At 31.8% G+C, this 18031-nt stretch overlaps 1 protein-coding gene across 1 annotated transcript; it reads left to right on the top strand.

The window, feature by feature from the left end:
• The first annotated feature begins 10216 nt into the window (after window positions 1–10216).
• On the top strand, window positions 10217–12970 carry LOC111372323 (thaumatin-like protein). The gene is made up of 3 exons (XM_022994608.1): window positions 10217–10349; window positions 10716–11093; window positions 12525–12970. Exons 1-3 carry the CDS (start codon window positions 10283–10285, stop codon window positions 12824–12826), a joined length of 747 nt encoding a protein of 248 aa, XP_022850376.1. The 5' UTR covers window positions 10217–10282; the 3' UTR covers window positions 12827–12970.
• The last annotated feature ends 5061 nt before the right edge of the window (window positions 12971–18031 follow it).

Here is an 18031-nt window from a genome sequence, read left to right as displayed (position 1 = left end):
CCTGGAAATTGAAAAATGATGAGGAAATCTTAGTTATTTGATTATATATGAATGGAAAGTCTTAATAGTTTTAGTTTTGAAGTTTAAGCCAACTTTCATAACTAACAATAAGACAAGTTACTTGAGTATCCATCAACACCAGATGTTGATATCTTTCATTGCCTTGTTTAGAAGGTTTTGGTGATTGTTTTTCGACTACAATGACCTTGGCTTTCCACTTCTCATTGTTTGAGACAATTTCTAGTATTAGTTTGTATTCTTCTTCCATTTTATCTAAAACATAGATAATATATCAAGTGCAGTCGAGTAGAGCAGAAGATTTATGAGGATGGTAATCTCAAAGAGAAAAATCACCTTGTATGCAAAGGAAATGAAATGGTTTATATATATATATATAATCGGTGAAGTATGGCCAAGTAAATCAGTTGATTGATTAACCTGAAATTTATCAGTATATATAAGTACATTCTAGAGTATAATGTATGGGAATGGATTAGTTTGGTGCCGTGTATATAGACAAAAAGAAAGATGTGGTAGGCAAAACAATATGTATACCAGTATGGTGAAGGCTGTAAAATTCAGAGGTATGGCAATCAACTCACAATAGTAAACAATTAATAATAATTAATAATTTAGTAAATAATAATTTCAATCCAAAACAAGAGGGGAAAAATCCAAAAGAGAAGGGAAAAAATTTGCTCTTGAGTTGCTCCGCATAAATGTGCGAAGTAGCTCCGCACAAGTTTAGAAAAATAGATAAAATCGGTAAAGTATGACCAAATAAATCAGTTGATTGATTAACTTGAAATTTATTAGTATATATAAGTACATTCTAAATTATAATGTATGGGAATGGATTAGTCTGTATGATGAAATGTGCAAGTATATAAGTACAGAGTAATGTATGGGAATGAATTAGTTTGGTACAGTGAAATCTGTAAGGTATCGCATAACATAGAAGAAAAGAAAGATGTGGTAGGCAAAAAAAGAATATGTATACCAATATGGTGAAGGCTGTAAAATTCAAAGGTATGGCAAACAACTCACGACAGTAAACAATTAATAATAATTAATAATTTAGTAAATAATAATTTCAATCTAAAAGGGAAAAAAATCCAAAAGAAAAGGGGAAAAAAATTTGCTCCGCATATTTTGTACGAGCAGCTTTGCATTGTTTACTAAATTATTAATTTTTAATTGTTTCACTGTGTGAACAAACAATTGATTGACATATTAACCAAATTTATTTATTTATTTATTATTATTATTTTTCAGTCCTAACCATACCATAGCGGAGTTGCTCCGCGCAATGAGGAGCATTCCAACTAGTGCTCTACACTATGCAGAGCATTTGCCTTTTTTTTCTTTTTTCTTTTTATTTTTTGCGATTTAAATTATTATTCACTAAATTATTAATTATTAATTGTTTACTTTGTCAATAAACAATTGATTGTCATATTTGACCATATCATACTAGTTGGATAGTTTTATTGTATAATTAAACTATTCTTTTGTTAATTACATAAAATTATGCTTCTACTTCTTCTCAATCTCATTTTCTTTTCTTGTAGTCATCATTTTTTTTTCTATTTCAATCCACCATTTTTAACCAAATCTAGCACAATGCATCTAAAAAATATTTCTTATCTAATTAAATGAAAACTATTTCCCGGGAAGAGTGTTTTGTCTGAAATATTTTATCAATTTCTGCAATAAGAATACTTTGTTTATTTCTATATTCCTACCCCGTGAAATTCATATCAAATCCTCTCTAAAAAAAAAAAAGACAAGTATTGTTTACTTTAAATAGTTTCTCATACCATTCCTTCTCACCTAACCAATTTACATATCTTTACCTTTACATACCAAGGCTTTGCTAAAAAAAATCAGGTTTAATCTACTGTTTCTTTTTTGATTCTTTTACTATAATTGTTTCAAAATAAATTTGTAGTTTTAAATGACATATAATGTTTAATCTTTAATTGTGTTAAAAATCATACATAGTGCAATGTATCAACACAAAAATGGATGTGCCACATAGCTTCTTCAAAATTATCGATATTTCACTAAATCATAACATCCGTCTGGTAAGTTATATAATAATATCTTCTCTCATATTTGTATAAAATGTTTTATTTACTGCCTATATTTTTTTGATATATGTAGATGCTTCCTACATCTTTTGTCAATTGCTGGAGACACGAATTAGGTGATAGAGTACAATTAACTTCATATGATGGTATAATTGTAACAATACAGCTACAAAGAATCGAAGACGAAATATATTTGACTAATGGATGGGAGAAATTCTTCGACCATCATAAGTTATAGGATCGTTATGTTGTAGTATTTGAATATAATGAAAATTTCACGTTCAATATGAGGATATTTGATTATTCTAGATCAGAGGTTACATATGGCTCCGATATTAAAGAGGAAAAGGACGCTTTACATCTGGATAATCCTACATTCGAAGTAACACTGACGCTCAATTACAATAATCATCGAGAAATTGTAGGCTATCTTTAATAAATATCTTTCTATATTTACCTCTTCCACATTATTTTAATCTTAATATTAGCATACATGTTTTCCAAGTCTATACCAGGAAGGTTTGCAAGACACCGTCTACCAAGATATGTGCGGAATGCTCAGCTCCACGACTCTTTACATTACAACTGGGATATCACTGGAAATTCAAGACCAAACAGTGTAATGCACCGTCTTACTGTAGGTTTGGCAGATTTTCTAACAGAGAAGGAATTATAAATCGGCAATACATGCGTATTTGAACAATTAAATAGTGAATCTCCAATGTTCATGGTCTACAAAAAAAACAAAAACAATGAAACTCTAACGCGTCTGTGAACTTTTTTATTTTTAATTCTATTCTCCACCCCCAATAAATAATATTTAATTTTTATGTTTATCCACAAACTTTTTTATTTATAATTATATTAACCACCCCAATAAATAATATTTAATTTTTATGTTTATCCATTTCACATTCTCCACAATTAACTGTCTTTGAAAGATTTTTATAGAAATTACAATTTTTCCTATTTTTACAATTCAAACATATTACAATGTTTCGTCACCCCATAACATTCATTTCTCATATATATCAATACATATTTAGTTACACCAATGCATGTATATACATTCAACTTTACTAATTGTATTCACATTAACTATGCGACATCTAACAGCTACACAACCTAATATGAATAACAACTTACTATTAGTAAACAAAAACATGAGAAAAAAAGTAAGAAAATTCGAAAAGTTATGTGAGAATAATACTTATATTCAGAAAACATAAAGCATGACCACTAATTAATATATTTTTGGAAGGAATAACTTTAGAAATCCTTTTTGTAAAGATACCATTGTGCAAAATCAATATTTCATCATAATAATCACAAGTTATATGTCAAGATTTGTTATTAATTTTGTGTGTGTAATAACGAATATAATCAATTAAGAATTATAACAAATAATTAAGAGTATACCTTAGAATTGAATTTAAGTTGCGTAATCTGTCGAAGATTTTAATCAGCTGAAGATTCTAATTAGTTATTTACCGTGAACTAAATTCAAGATTTCATGATAGACAATATTTTTGGTACAACAAGTATGTGATTTATTTTTGACAAAAGGTTTGATCAGAACTTTTATTTTTTCTCTTGTTCTAGTTCGGGACAATGCAACATACAATTGGCCATGGGACAATATAGGTTCTGGAAGATATAAGTTAACAAAATCTAGAGTTTGACCTTGAGCTTCGTTAATGGTTATTGCAAAATATGTACGGACTGGTAATTGAGTTCTTTTAAAAGGTACAGACTGTTTATCGCCTTCAAGAGGAATGAATGGAATTCTAGGTAAAAGTACTTGCTTTTCACAATATTCTCTTGTCCCAATTTTAGCCAAGATAACATTCTGCTTAAAGTCACGACAAATAAGTCTAGCCCCATTGCATAAACCTTCTACAAGATTAATATTTATAAGCAACATAACTGGACAATTTTTTTTTTCAATATGAGTTCATGTGGAAGTATACCATTTGGAGCTAGACTGTCCAAAAAATCTTCATCAATAAATCCTTCACTTTTATCAATCACTTCATTAAAACTAAAATATGTAACTTTCTCTCCCGGAATTTCTTTAAGAAACATATTGTTTAATAAATTTTTTGGGGTTAAAATAATTCTATTTATCATAATATGTAGGTGTCTCCATATGTCTGGAAATGGGGAAACGGAATGTCAATTAATTCCTTTAGTGATTTAAATTCGTCTTCAAAATTGATGTAATATCTTTAGGAAGCGTAATCATTTGGCATGAATGTGTTCTCTCAATTCCATTCCCAATGTTCAGCAAATATTTACAAAATGAAAGATCTAATTTAGCTCTCATATTTTCGACTAATGCTAGCTGTGTAAAAGAACGCCAAAAATGCGAAAAAACTAAACTTGCCTTCATTATATCGTCTTTTGTTTCTCTCTGTACTACTGGTAAAACTTGTCGAAAATCTCCTCCACACACACGACTTTTTCACCAAACAGTAATTGACATTTAGTAATGTCTCTTAACATTTTATCTAAAGCCTTAAAAGCATATTTATGAATCATTGGTGTTTCATCCCAAATTATCAGCCTAGCCATGCTAAAAGTTTACCAACCACCGATTGTTTACTCATCGAACAACGCATATCAGAACTTACTTCAAGTGAAATTTTGAATCTTGAATGTCCTGTTTAACCAACCGGTAATAGAGATGCAGCTACACCTGATGATGCTATTGCTAGTGCGATAAAATTTCGAGATAATACACAAAAAGGAATGCCTTGTACAAATACGTTTTTCCAGTATCTCCTGGGCCATCAATAAAAAAATTCCGTTCTTATCATTTAAAATAGAATCCAAAATAATATCATAGGCATTTTGTTGCTCTTTATTTAAACTCTTACTATAATGTATGTCTGGCTGAAAATGAATATTGGTTGTTTCTTCGGAAATCATGGTTTCAAAGATATCATCATCATTTACAGTTAAATCAAAATCTACCAAGCAAAAATCAATTATATTTTTACCAACACCTTCTAAGAAAGAATTTATACAGTGCAAAGCTTTCATCTTAGTACTTTGTTGTGTGAAACATTTATGTAAATAATATTCTATCATAAAACTCTTAAATTTTTCCCATAATTCTTTGGATTTGTAGGGCAACATAAACTCAATACATTGGCAAAAAGTCACCGAGTGATATGGGCATTTGGTAAGCAACTGTTTCAGATAAACACATCTCAGAATAGCTATTTCCACTAAGAAGACCGTGCGAAAGTACTGCTTCACAATAAGTAGATAAAGCAATACCACTGACTGTTTTTAAATCTTTAAAAGATTTTGGCCCTCTAATATGATTTAGCAAAATTCTTAAAAAATACCTCTCACACTCACATGGATTAGCACCGACTATTCTACCAATAACATCTTTACTTTTTCTGGGATTCCAAATTTGCATGGATGCATCCCATATGAAATAGATTGGAGTTTTTACCCTTTCATTTGAAATATTCATTCTAAGGAATTCTGTTAACATTGTTCGGTAAACAAGTCCTTATTTATAACCTTTGATAAATCATTTGTTTCATTGTATGTAACCGTTTGAGCATCTTCAGTATGTAACTATAAAGAGATTACTGTAGGAGATATATCGAATAAATCAAAAATAAATATCTTCCATATAGCTTCAGGTGGGGATATCCATCTTGCTGTTTGGTAGTTTGAAATCTCATCAACGAATTGTTCATTTGTTTCTTTATTTGAAGTAAAATGAATGCGGTCATATCTCTTATATGCATACTTGTATAGATATTTAACAGCCTTAACAGAAGAACATACCTCCACATTAATGTGACAATCATATTTAGCTAAAATGTAAGGATTATACAGTACAACCCATCTGTCATCCAACTTACACCATCTTACTTTAACACTTACACCATCATTGCAACGCTTGTAAAGTGGGTATGAATCATTACCCAAAGAAGTATTTTCAACGTAATCTCTCGGATACTTATTTTTGCACACAAAATTCTTTTCCATACAAATATTCTTAGGATTCAAATTTCCACAAGGAACATGCATCATGTGTTTTACAATAGTAGCATGCAGGTAAGGGTTGTTTTTTGTCCAATATTTCAGATGAGACAATTTCGTCGACATGTACAAAGTTTCGGATCTTAGAATTTCGTATAAGGAGAAAATAAGCGTGAGGTAATCATCTTTTGTGGACTTCAATCATATAAACATATGCAGCAATAAGACCTAACAAATTTCTCTTAACCAAATCTGTCTTTTGTTCCTCAAACTTGGCACGAAATGTTCGTACTAACAAATCTGGGCTATTCTGTATTTCGTCAATGTGTTTCAATTCATATTTTATTTCAGGCCAATTTGGATTGCATGTCATTGTCAAAAACACATCAGATTTACCATATCTCTGAACTAAAAACATTGCATCCATAAATCTTTTAGTCATGTTCCTAGGACCCCCAACAAAACCAGAAGGCAACACTAATGATCTACCAATTTTATAACCTCTACTCTCACCATTTTGTACACTATCCACAATTCCCTGATATAATTAAGCTCTTATAACCTTTTGGTTATTACGAAAGTAGTCTAATTTTACCGTTTCACTTTTCACACTCATATCCACAACATGCTGCTGTAAAAGTCTGCCAGCATGTAAAAGAATACAATTACAATTGTTTATACACCTGATCTGAAGCTTGTAATAATAATATTTCTACATGATACATTTATTCGTTTTTTCTTTGCCTTGAAAAGTATAAGAAAGAAAAACTTCATTTACTAAATGCAATCAATAAGATAAATAAATTAGTTTAAAAAATAGAAATTACTATAATCGTTTACCATAGTCTTCTACTTCCAATAGTTGATCCGTAGAATGAAGATGATTAACTTCTATTAAATTCTGACAAACCAGAGCTTGTGAAAAATTTACGTTCACCTTTTGAATACCATCATACCATCCAATTTCTCCATACGGGAAAAGTAGTGGATATTGGAGAGGATCATAACAACCATAATAGTATTGAACTTTATATGCATTACATGAATGTCCATAAATTAATAAATCCTAACCTTTAGTATTTGTAGATGGGTCATCGTCAACCCAAACTACAGCCACTTGTTCTTATATTGGGAAGTTATATACTCTTTAATCAAGACCAGGATTAGACCTCAGTAAAATATGACATGATTATAAATCACTAACTTCACTTAATGATCGGAAAAACTTTGAATAAGGATTTTTGTTTAGAACATCTATCAACTTTCTTAAAGTCAACTCACAAAATTTGTCAGAAGTATTGAGTCTATTAAAAATTTCATTTTCAATATCATAGAAGTATAACTGTAAATACGTTATATTATTATTCTTTGGCACAAGTGAGTTTATGAAATGGTATACTTATTCTTGAACTCTGAAAGTATATATACCTTTATTATTCTTACACAATTCTTTATCATACTTAACACCAAACGAAGTAAACGCAAAATGATTGTTGTAACTATGAACAACTTTTTTAAAAGTTACAGCCTCTTCAGATGTAGAAGTAAATAAATCATACATTTCAGGAGGCATATCATGTAACTGTAATTTGACCTTTCTATCACAACAACAAAAACCTTTTACTTTCTCTATAGAATTTTGTAGCACCACAATAACCACCAATTTTAGAAGATGGCAAGTTTGTTCTGCATATTCAACACTCACACTCATATCCGCTGATTTAAAATGTTGATTAGCATTATCTATAAGAAGAAAGAAAAAAAAATTTGAAAAAAAAAGCATTCCATATAAATAAACTAAACATAATTGTATATAAAAAAAGACCAAACAAGCGTATAAAAAAGAAACTCTGAATAGTTCGTAGAGATCAATTGATCTCTCCGAACAGTGCGGAGAGACCACTCTTCCCTCCGCACTCTCCGCATAGTGTGAGAGATGTGCTATCCTCCACACTTTTCGGAGTTTTTTTCCTGAAAAAACAGCCAATACACAAATACAAGCACATAACAAAGATGAGAAACTACAAGCAGAAAGAAAAAACAACATGAAAAAATGATGTTATATATAAATAAACTAAACATAATTATATATAAAAAAAATAATGACCAAATTTAGTTTATTACAAGCACTTAAACAATTGCTAAAAAAAAAACAAAAAAAAAACTCCGTATATTTAGGAGAAATTAGCTTATCTCTCCGAACTGTGCGGAGAGCTCCGAACTCATGGTGCCATCTCTCCGCACAGTGCCATCTTTTCGCATTATTCGGAGATTTTTTTCCTACAAAATATGATTAAAACAAATATAAGCACAAAAAAAAGGCATAAGCAATACTATATATAAACTTGTTAAACTGAAGGTCTTTAAATGTCGATCAGAATGAGGTTGCACTTCATGCATCAATTATTCAGTTGAGAATTCTCAAAGCACGTCTGCTTTCTCTTTCTTTCGCAGGCTCACCTATTCCTAAACCAATCATCAACATTTTTTCAGAAATAATAGGATTATGTGGCGATAAGGTGGAGACTATATGCAGAGTTTCTACATTATTTGGACTTTTATTTCCTCCATCAAATATGCACCGAAGAAAATCAACCTCTGTAGATGTAGGTATCCAATGTTGTTGTCTTCCTATAACCATTTTGGCAGACAAAAAAAAAAAAAAAAAATCAAATAAACCACACTCGTTGAAAGCTCGTAGATGAAGTTTGAGAGTAGTATCGGGAATGTGGTCCAAAAAAACAGATGATTAACCGAAATTCCACAGCCATAGCACCAAAACGAAAAAAAATAAATGGAAATGAAGATATCAAAAGGAAAATAAGGAAAGCATAAGGAGTACGATTAGCATGATTGTTGGCATGATCGCAAGTATGAATATGGTCGAAGCAAAGAATAAAAAAATAGGGGGGGGAAAAAACAAAAATTAGCATGAATAGTAAAATAGGATTACTTTACTGTTGTGTCTACAGTGTCATCTCATTCATATTTTTAATAGAAGTTAGATATATGAATATTAAGTCTAATTATACACTTTAAGCACCCAACAAACCCAGTTCAAAGAATAGGAATATCAAAGAAAAAATAGAAAAATTAAAGGAACAAATTTAGGTTCTCCATGAACCAAAATATCAAACAAACAAAAAAAATTCTACCAAGTATAATAGTGAAAATCTCAAAAAATATTAGAAAACGAAGAGGTAACATAATAAATCGAAACCCTCAACTTAAAATCTCTTCCAATCACAACACAAACATACGAGATTATTCTAAATTCAAAATATTTTCTTGTTTTTTAACCACACATTCTCCGACAAAACACTATTTAAAAATACATTTTGTCAAAAAACAAATGGGTTCAAACAATGGCATAAGATAAATGTAACGTTTTTTTGGGTCAATCAGCACTTTTTTACTTTGAAAAGAACTTTTGGCCTCCATGAAGTACTTTTGGTTGAAAAAGCTCTCCCAAAAAACTGCTAAACCCCCGTCTCAGTTAGCATTATTAACTTAAATTACAAGTGCGGTCTCCAACTTAATTAGATTATGGTAGGTAGGTAGGTCCTCAACCTTTTTTTTTTCTGCATTTGTATCCTCATTCTTTTTCTTAATCATTCAATATGTAAGGGTAAAATTATTTTTCATAAAAATATAACTTTTAAAGGATCATGTGTAGGTCAGTCCTTGGCCGTGCAAATGAGGCCTGTACCTCAGGCACAAAATCATAGAGGGCTTGTTTTGGCCAAAAAGATTTTTATTTTTTTTAATTTTAAAACAAGAAAAAGAAAAATGATTTTTTCATTAATTGTGAGATGATTGAGATACTTGTTTGTTGTTTTAAGTTAGTAATATGTTACATAATATATCGTTAAATTTTGTATTTATGTTGATTTTGGGGGGCCTAATTTTTAGATTTCGCCTCGGACCCCGGCAATTACAGGACCGGCTCTGGTCATATGGACATAAACCCTACATTAAGGACTTGAATGCCATAAAAATGAAAAATTTAAGACTTCTTTACTGCATTTCGGATAACTTGGATACCTCAGTTGTAATATTTCCTTATTAATTAGCTCTATTTCTTTATTCTTCCTATAATAGCCTGTAAAACTGGGACTGGCCAAAGAACAATTAATCCTTTGTTAGCTGATTTTTCTGAACTTTTTCCTGCCTCAGCCATGGAAACGCTGCTCAGACCTCTCATTACTCTACTCTTTCTCTGTCTACTTACATTCAACATTTCAGGTATCTAAGCAATATTTCATCTTCATTTTTTTTAATCATTACATGGCATTATCCACATAACCCACAATCTATTCTTTTCTTTTGGGTGAAATGGGTGCTTTCAGTGGAGGTTTCAGCCACAACAATGATAGCAAAATTTCATCTATTTCCATTTAGTTGCAACATTGCATGCCATTACACATATAACCCACAAAATTGTTGTTTGTTTTTGGCTGAAAAATGGGTAATTTCTGTTGATGTTTCAACCACAACAATAGCAGCAAAAATTCTTTCTTTTTTTCATTTTGTTTAATCATTACATTCCATTATGCACATAACCCACAAATTTTTTTCGTTCTTTTTTGGCCGAAAAATGGATGATTTCAGTGGAGGTTTCAGCCACAACATTGACACTTTACAACAAGTGCAGCCACTCAGTGTGGCCAGGCATTCAGCCAAGTGCTGGCAAGCCCATTTTAGCCGGGGGTGGGTTCAAGCTGCCACCAAACAAGGCCCACACTCTCCAACTTCCTGCCGGGTGGTCCGGCCGAGTTTGGGGTCGCCACGGCTGCTCTTTTGACGCCACTGGCCACGGCCGCTGCGCCACCGGGGATTGTGGTGGTGCCCTCTTTTGCAATGGCCTTGGTGGGACTCCTCCTGCCACTCTTGCTGAAATTACTCTCGGAAATGACCAGGATTTCTATGATGTTAGTCTTGTTGATGGCTACAATCTTGCTATTTCCATTACACCCTTCAGAGGCACAGGTATGGTATTCTTGATTACAATGAAATTTTTTTTTTTAAATTGTTTAATAATTCTTTTGGTTCAATTTCTTAACTGTTTCATAGTCTCATATCCTTGCATTTAGATATTCAGTAATTAGATTCGTATCTGTAATGATGTGACAATGAAGATGTTGCTCGTTGATAGCCCTCGTTTGCCTCCATCATTTGATGCTATAATTTTTGGAATAGAGTATTTTTGGAGAATGTGTAGTTGAAAAAGAAGAAAAGATTTTAGTCCATGTGATATTATTTTATTGGAAAATGTCTGAATAAAAAGAAAAGTGAAAAAAATGTATTATAAATTTAAGGGGCTCGGATGGGGGCATAATAAAGAGTCAGGAATCTTTGAAGTCATATTGTTCTTTCAAATGTTCCTTTGTTTTTACATGAATACATCTTGTCAAGTATATTAATTGCCACAATGACAAAGGACAGAGACATAAGAATCATTATCTTGATGCAATTTATTGATATTTTACCTTCTTAAAAACAAATGAATAAGACTAATTCACAGAAACGACAGCACTTGTATGGTGTATTTTCTACCTATATTCAATTCAAAACCAATGAATTTTTGGCAAGTATTGTTCTATAAAAATCCTGTCAACTGTTTTCTATACTTGTAGCATCTCACAATAGTTTAAGTTGAATGAAAAAGTCGTGAGCTCAAGTTTCACCATCCAAGTTTATGAAAATTATGCGTGTGTCACCCCTTTGATGGGGTGAGAAGAAAAAGAATTTGACCTACATAAGAGTCACATGTTGAACAAAAATTGATAGAAATGAATTTGTTCCCTCCTTAACCCATTATTTTCTCATACTATGTAGAATCATCTAATCTAAAACCTTAAGCTGTTGTTCATTTAGACTGTTTGAAAACTTCCCCTCAATGTTGTAAGGTCAGATTTATCGATTGGGTGAACTAATACAATCTTTCAAAGCAAGCATGGTAAATTTCTCTTGTATAATCTTTGTTTATAGACATTCATGATTATTCGTATATGCTCTTTCAAAAGATGGTTTGCTCTCAAAATTACTTGTAAGTTTCCAGTAACATTAGTTTCTATAATTTGAACAAGCATGTGGCTTTTCCCTTTTGCTAATTGAGAAACAAAGAAATTTTCAGATCCTTATCTGCAATGATGTAGCAACGTCAAGTTGCATACTAAGAAACTTCAATTTGGCGTTTGCCTAAACAGTTTGGCATAAAAAAGCCAAGAATGCACTAGTCATATCATTTTCTAAGCTTCTTTGTGTTCTTTTTACTTATATGCCCCCTTATGCAATACATTACATCATTCAGATCAAAAGCAAGACTCTCTGGTAACTTTATTTCCACTAAATTTTGGGTTGGCTGCTCATAGATTTTATATAGAATTTCTTGATCTCGTTTTCTACGTCGTCTTGCAGGCAAATGCAGCTATGCCGGGTGCGTGAGTGACCTGAACATGATATGCCCGGTGGGACTTCAGGTGAAATCACACGACAAGAAGAGAGTGGTAGCTTGCAAGAGTGCTTGTTTTGCATTCAACTCGCCAAGGTACTGTTGCACGGGTAGCTTTGGGACCCCACAGTCGTGCAAGCCGACTGCCTATTCGAGGATTTTCAAGTCTGCTTGTCCGAGAGCTTATTCGTATGCCTATGATGATCCCACAAGCATCGCCACTTGCACCGGCGGAAGTTATTTGGTCACCTTTTGCCCTCACCATTGACTGCCTAGCTTTAAACTCTATTAGGCCTCAATGTTTGCCCTTTCTTGTTCTTATGCCCATCTTATAATGTATTACTTGCTAGACGAATGAATTTATTTGGTGTTATTAAATAATAGTATTAGCCTCCTTTGGCAAATTTATAAATCAATATAAAATATAACCTCTTTAAATTAATAGCATTGGGACAATATAAATTTTATTAATTAAAAGAGGTATAAATTAATATTTTTTTAATTTATAGGTTTATTTAAAACTCATTGAACATGTATTTAATCCACTAAAAATTCAATTTATTAACCAATCTAATCAATTGAATATGAATTAATTCACTAAATATACATTAAATTAACCAAAAAATAAATTCATGGTATTATGTACTTAATTAAATAATATTATTGGACATTGATTTAATTAAATATGTTCAGCGTATAAACAAATACAAAGTCTCTTATAATTCACAGTTACAATGACTTTCTAAAAAAAAAATTAAACCCTAACCTTAAGGGTTCCCCACCACCCCTACCCTGGAGCATCGTGAGGGAGGTAAATCGCAGGTTATGCCTCCAAGGGTACAGGGTGGAAGGCTGTTTGTACACTTGCACTTACCCAAGAGCCAAATCCATATTTCAGGATTCGAACCCTTAATGCAGCAGCCTCAAGTAAAGCTGGATTTCTCCACCTTCCCCTTTTACCACTTGGAGATGTGTCCTGGGGGCCAGTTACAATGACTTTCTAGCTAATACAGTGAGATGCACAAGCATGATATGAGTATAGTAAAGAGCGTCCCACATGCACTCAAGAAGTATTGTAAAAATGGGTCAAAATATATTTTAATTAACTTAGCAAAACGTGGTCATGCTAAGTAACACAAACCATCATAATTTCCAAAACTTGGTGATAGATAATTGTCCAACCTAACCAAAAATGTTGAAAAATTACAAAATCTTGAGCAATTTTTTTTCCACCCAAACGTTCAACCTTACGAAGCCCGGATAATAAGTGTTTTCAAGATGCATTATCATAAATGATTTTACCTTTAGAATTTTGGAGGACTATAAAGTAAGGCAAACCAATCTAGAATTCTAGTGGTGTAAAGGACAAGAGTGAGATATACTCAGCCTTGCTGACAGTCGCAGTGTGAGGGTTCGATTCCTGAAACATGGATTGAGACTCTTTGTGGGCACCAATATACAGGCAACTCTTGTTCCCTGGTTTGTTATGGCACATCCCACGATTAACATTTCTCACAATGCTCTAGGGGCGGGGCGGTGGGGGATCCTTAAGGCTGGGGTTCAACCTTAGTCTCGGCTTGGATATAATATCAAGTCTTAGTCCTATTTTGGCATTTTTCATTTATGGGATTTTAGTCGCAAGGCCCGCCTCATGGGATCCAAGTTGAGAGAGATAAATTGAACAAGTGTGGTCGTCCCCTTCTAATCATCTGTGGAATTCGTACTATATTATTCTAGTAAAATGATTCTGGTAAATACCAAAACTATGGATAATAAAAATTTAGGCAAAGACAACGGCAAATTATTCTAGACATCGCAAAATTTGTTCTATGAAAGAAATGGCAGCAAAGAACTTAATGATTCCATAGATGAATAATATTTATGAACTTGAAACTATAGTCAAAGGTTTGGGTTATCATTAGAATGAATGTACAAAAAACCTCTTTGATTATCTGATTGAAAATGATGAAAATTTAGAGCTTTCAAATTTAGAGGAAATTGTTACTAAAATTACTTAAAATCTTGCTGATGAAAAAGTTGAGAATGATTCAATAGTTTTGGAGCTTGTTATGTGCAAGGAAGCACTAGAAGTATCAATGATATTTTTATTAAATTTATAAATTACGTGATATGTGCATGACGGATGGAGTCCCTCATTTGCCGACTCAGTACCGATTATTTAATTGAATGGACTTATTTAATTAAACAATCGTGTCTTGAGCTTGGACTCATCCCATTAGCTCTGCTAGTCCAATTTCCATTTCTCTCCTATGTACAGATGAGTCCATTCACAATTAATGAATGTGTTCTAACCTTAACCAAATTTCCTTATGCCATCTCCTACACTCATTTATCTCTCGTCCGATTGTTGATTTGATCATTTGAGAACAAATGGTAGTTGGACTTTTTTCTCAACCTACGATCTTTGCCTCTAACAAGGTATTCAAGTGCGCAGGTAACATCTCACTTCTGCACCAACTTCATCACTATTACTTATATTGAGTCTCACCTCTGCATCTATTTCATCAAAGTCGCTTCTGCATCAAAGTTGCTTATCTTTAGAGTCTTGCTTTGGCACCACCACTGCTTATTATTTCCTATGTCCCAAAAAGATAGTTATGTTTTCCTTTTTGTCTATCCCAAATTACAGTCTGGTTTATTAGTTAAGAGTGTAATTAACATATTAGTTTTCTAATATACCCCTATTTAATGTTCTTTTTTTTTTATCATAATTATAATAAACCACTCCGTTATTCAATTGTAATTGAAACAATAAATTAAAAACCAAAAAAATCATCTTCCATGACATTTATTCATTTATATTAGATGATTTTGGAATGTTAATTACCTTGACTATTACATTAAACAATAACTAGTACTAAAAATAATTTAATTACCTTGAATATTGTATGCATAAATGTGGGGTATATTAAGAAATATGATAGTAAAATTTATTATTTCAACTATATTAAATAAATTTTCTTAATATGTGCCAAAAGAAATATAACTATCTTTATGGGATGGAGAGAGTATAATCAGAGCCTCACCTACACATTAATTTCATCATGGCTACTTATATTTAGAGTCTGCATTTGCAACCAGCCTCATTACAGTTGCTTACATTCGGAGCCTAGTCTTTATCCTAAAAGTCCATGTATTATATGAATATTAATATTCGACTTTGGGACTATTGTGAGTATTATTACATTATTAGTACTAGCATATACGTTATATTATTGCTGTCAAATATGAATGCCACATCATCACTAGCATATCATGAAATTATTTTCACTATAGTAAGTACAAGTGCTACATTATCTACATTATCATTTTATTATCGACATCTTGTTACTTGCTTCACACTAGCAAGTTCAATCTTATCATCATTTTACTTTATTTGGATAGACAAATGGATCCCAAATTATTTTGTATATGTATTGCAGAGATATTAAATTTTATTTTAATTTAGTTTAGTCTATATTATTGAGGAGACGCTATCAAAATTTCGATAAGTGATGGTGTGATATTTTAGAGGCAATCTATAAGTCCTTGCTTATTCCAGCTAGCATGGATATTTTTAAAGTAGTTCGTAAGTCCTCACTTATTGGAGCGACTTATACTCCCAAAGTAATTCGTAAGTCCTTGCCTATTCAGGATCAATACATATTTTGGAGGTAGTTCATAAGCCCTCACTTTTTTGGCACTGCTCATACTTCTGAGGCAATTTGTAAGACCTAACCTACTTGACAACTCATATTTTAAGTTCAACCCTCATATTAATTTGACTCAAACTTGGGGAACTGTTATTATATCTATTAATTAAGTGGTATGTGCGTGATGAAGGGAGTCTCACTTTGATTGACTCAACACCGATTATTCAATTGGATTTGACTTATTTAATCAAGCAACCATATCTTGGGCTCGGCCCATTAGCCTCACTTGGCATATTTCCACTTCTATCTAGTTCTAGTCTTTGCCCGTGCAATGTAGGGGTTGGATTATTTTGAACGTAATGCTAGTGTGTTAAATATGTTGGATTATAGTGTGTCGCCTTCATCATTTGCCTTGATAGGTGATAAAAGAATCATTTATCATACTATATTAACATATATAGATTGCATTATAATTAAAATTGATAGTATGTAATTGTCTAGTTATTTGGAAATCAAATGTATAAATATCAAACCACGAGCATTTATAGTATGAAATTCAATTTTTTCTTCTACGCTGACTTTTTCTCTGGACACAAAGGCTCTAGTTTCAAATGCTATCCGAACATCGAAGCTACATGACAAAAGTTAATGATATTTGTTTTTAAAAAAAGTATGAAGAACTCTTTTAAAATATTAGTTGGGCTATAATATTTGAAACAGTAGCATAAATATTTTTCTTGGCATTTGAAATAGTCACTAAGGTTTGCTATATGACATTCTAAATAGTCATTGCAGCACAAGAAAAGAAGAAAAATTAACGGACCAAGTCAAGATACTTAGCAAACATCAAACATGATGTCTCTACTCACGAGATATTGAGACTAATAACCCAACAGATTTTTAACGATCCTCCTAACTATAGATGTTAAACTACAAGGCTTTACTTAGTCAATTCACCAGATAGAAAATGATTAAATTAATATCATTTGGCACACAAGCAAATTTCAATTTATAAGTTATCTTAGAAACTTCCAACAAAGGTTTACTTACATTGTGAAAGAGCAAGATAGAGATAAAATGTTGCATTCTTCGGGTTACGCTTTATAAGACACTGATATGGACACTCCTGAGGCCCTGCTGCAAAATAAAAGAGAGTTAGAGTATCAGCCATCATAATTTCTAAAGTTCTTAATTCAGCATAGATAAGGTTCAAAGGTATTACACATTTTTAAACAATAATGAAAGACGTTGGATGCCAATAACATAGAAAACTAAAAAACAATCAATAACCACCAAATCTTTTTTGCCCAAATCGCATATCCAATGCTTTCAATTAATCAACTACTGTAGATTGTCTTCTCACTTCATACAATTCGTACTACAGTTTCCTTCTCAAGATCTCTTTTTCGACCCTCTGAGTTTCAATATCTCAGATTTTGAAAATCAGTGTGATAGTGTTTTCTTTGTCATGTAAAAATGAAAGCGAGAGAGGGCAAAACCCACTTTTAAGGGACATTTTGTGAACCAGTTAATAAATAGTACAAACCAAGCAAGTGTGAAAACTTAAGTGACAAAAATGAATAGTGATCCCAACCCCATCTTTTAAGAGTTTATTTTTATTTTTATTTTTAAATTAAATATTAATAAAAAGATTACACTATCTAGTCAATAATATAAAAAGTTACTCACAAGTAAAAAAAAACACTTCAAGTTATTTAAAAATAATAAAAAAAAATTATAATTGTAAAAGCTACTTATAGGTAAAAAAAATATTAATCACTCATTCTCTTATAACTACAAAAGCTACTTATAAGTAAAAA

This window comes from Olea europaea, chromosome 23 (assembly GCF_002742605.1).
Source record: "Olea europaea var. sylvestris chromosome 23, O_europaea_v1, whole genome shotgun sequence".
Classification (NCBI taxonomy): domain Eukaryota; kingdom Viridiplantae; phylum Streptophyta; class Magnoliopsida; order Lamiales; family Oleaceae; genus Olea; species Olea europaea.
The sequence above is the reverse complement of the archived record's forward strand: the minus strand, read 5'-3'. Positions and strand labels throughout refer to the sequence as shown.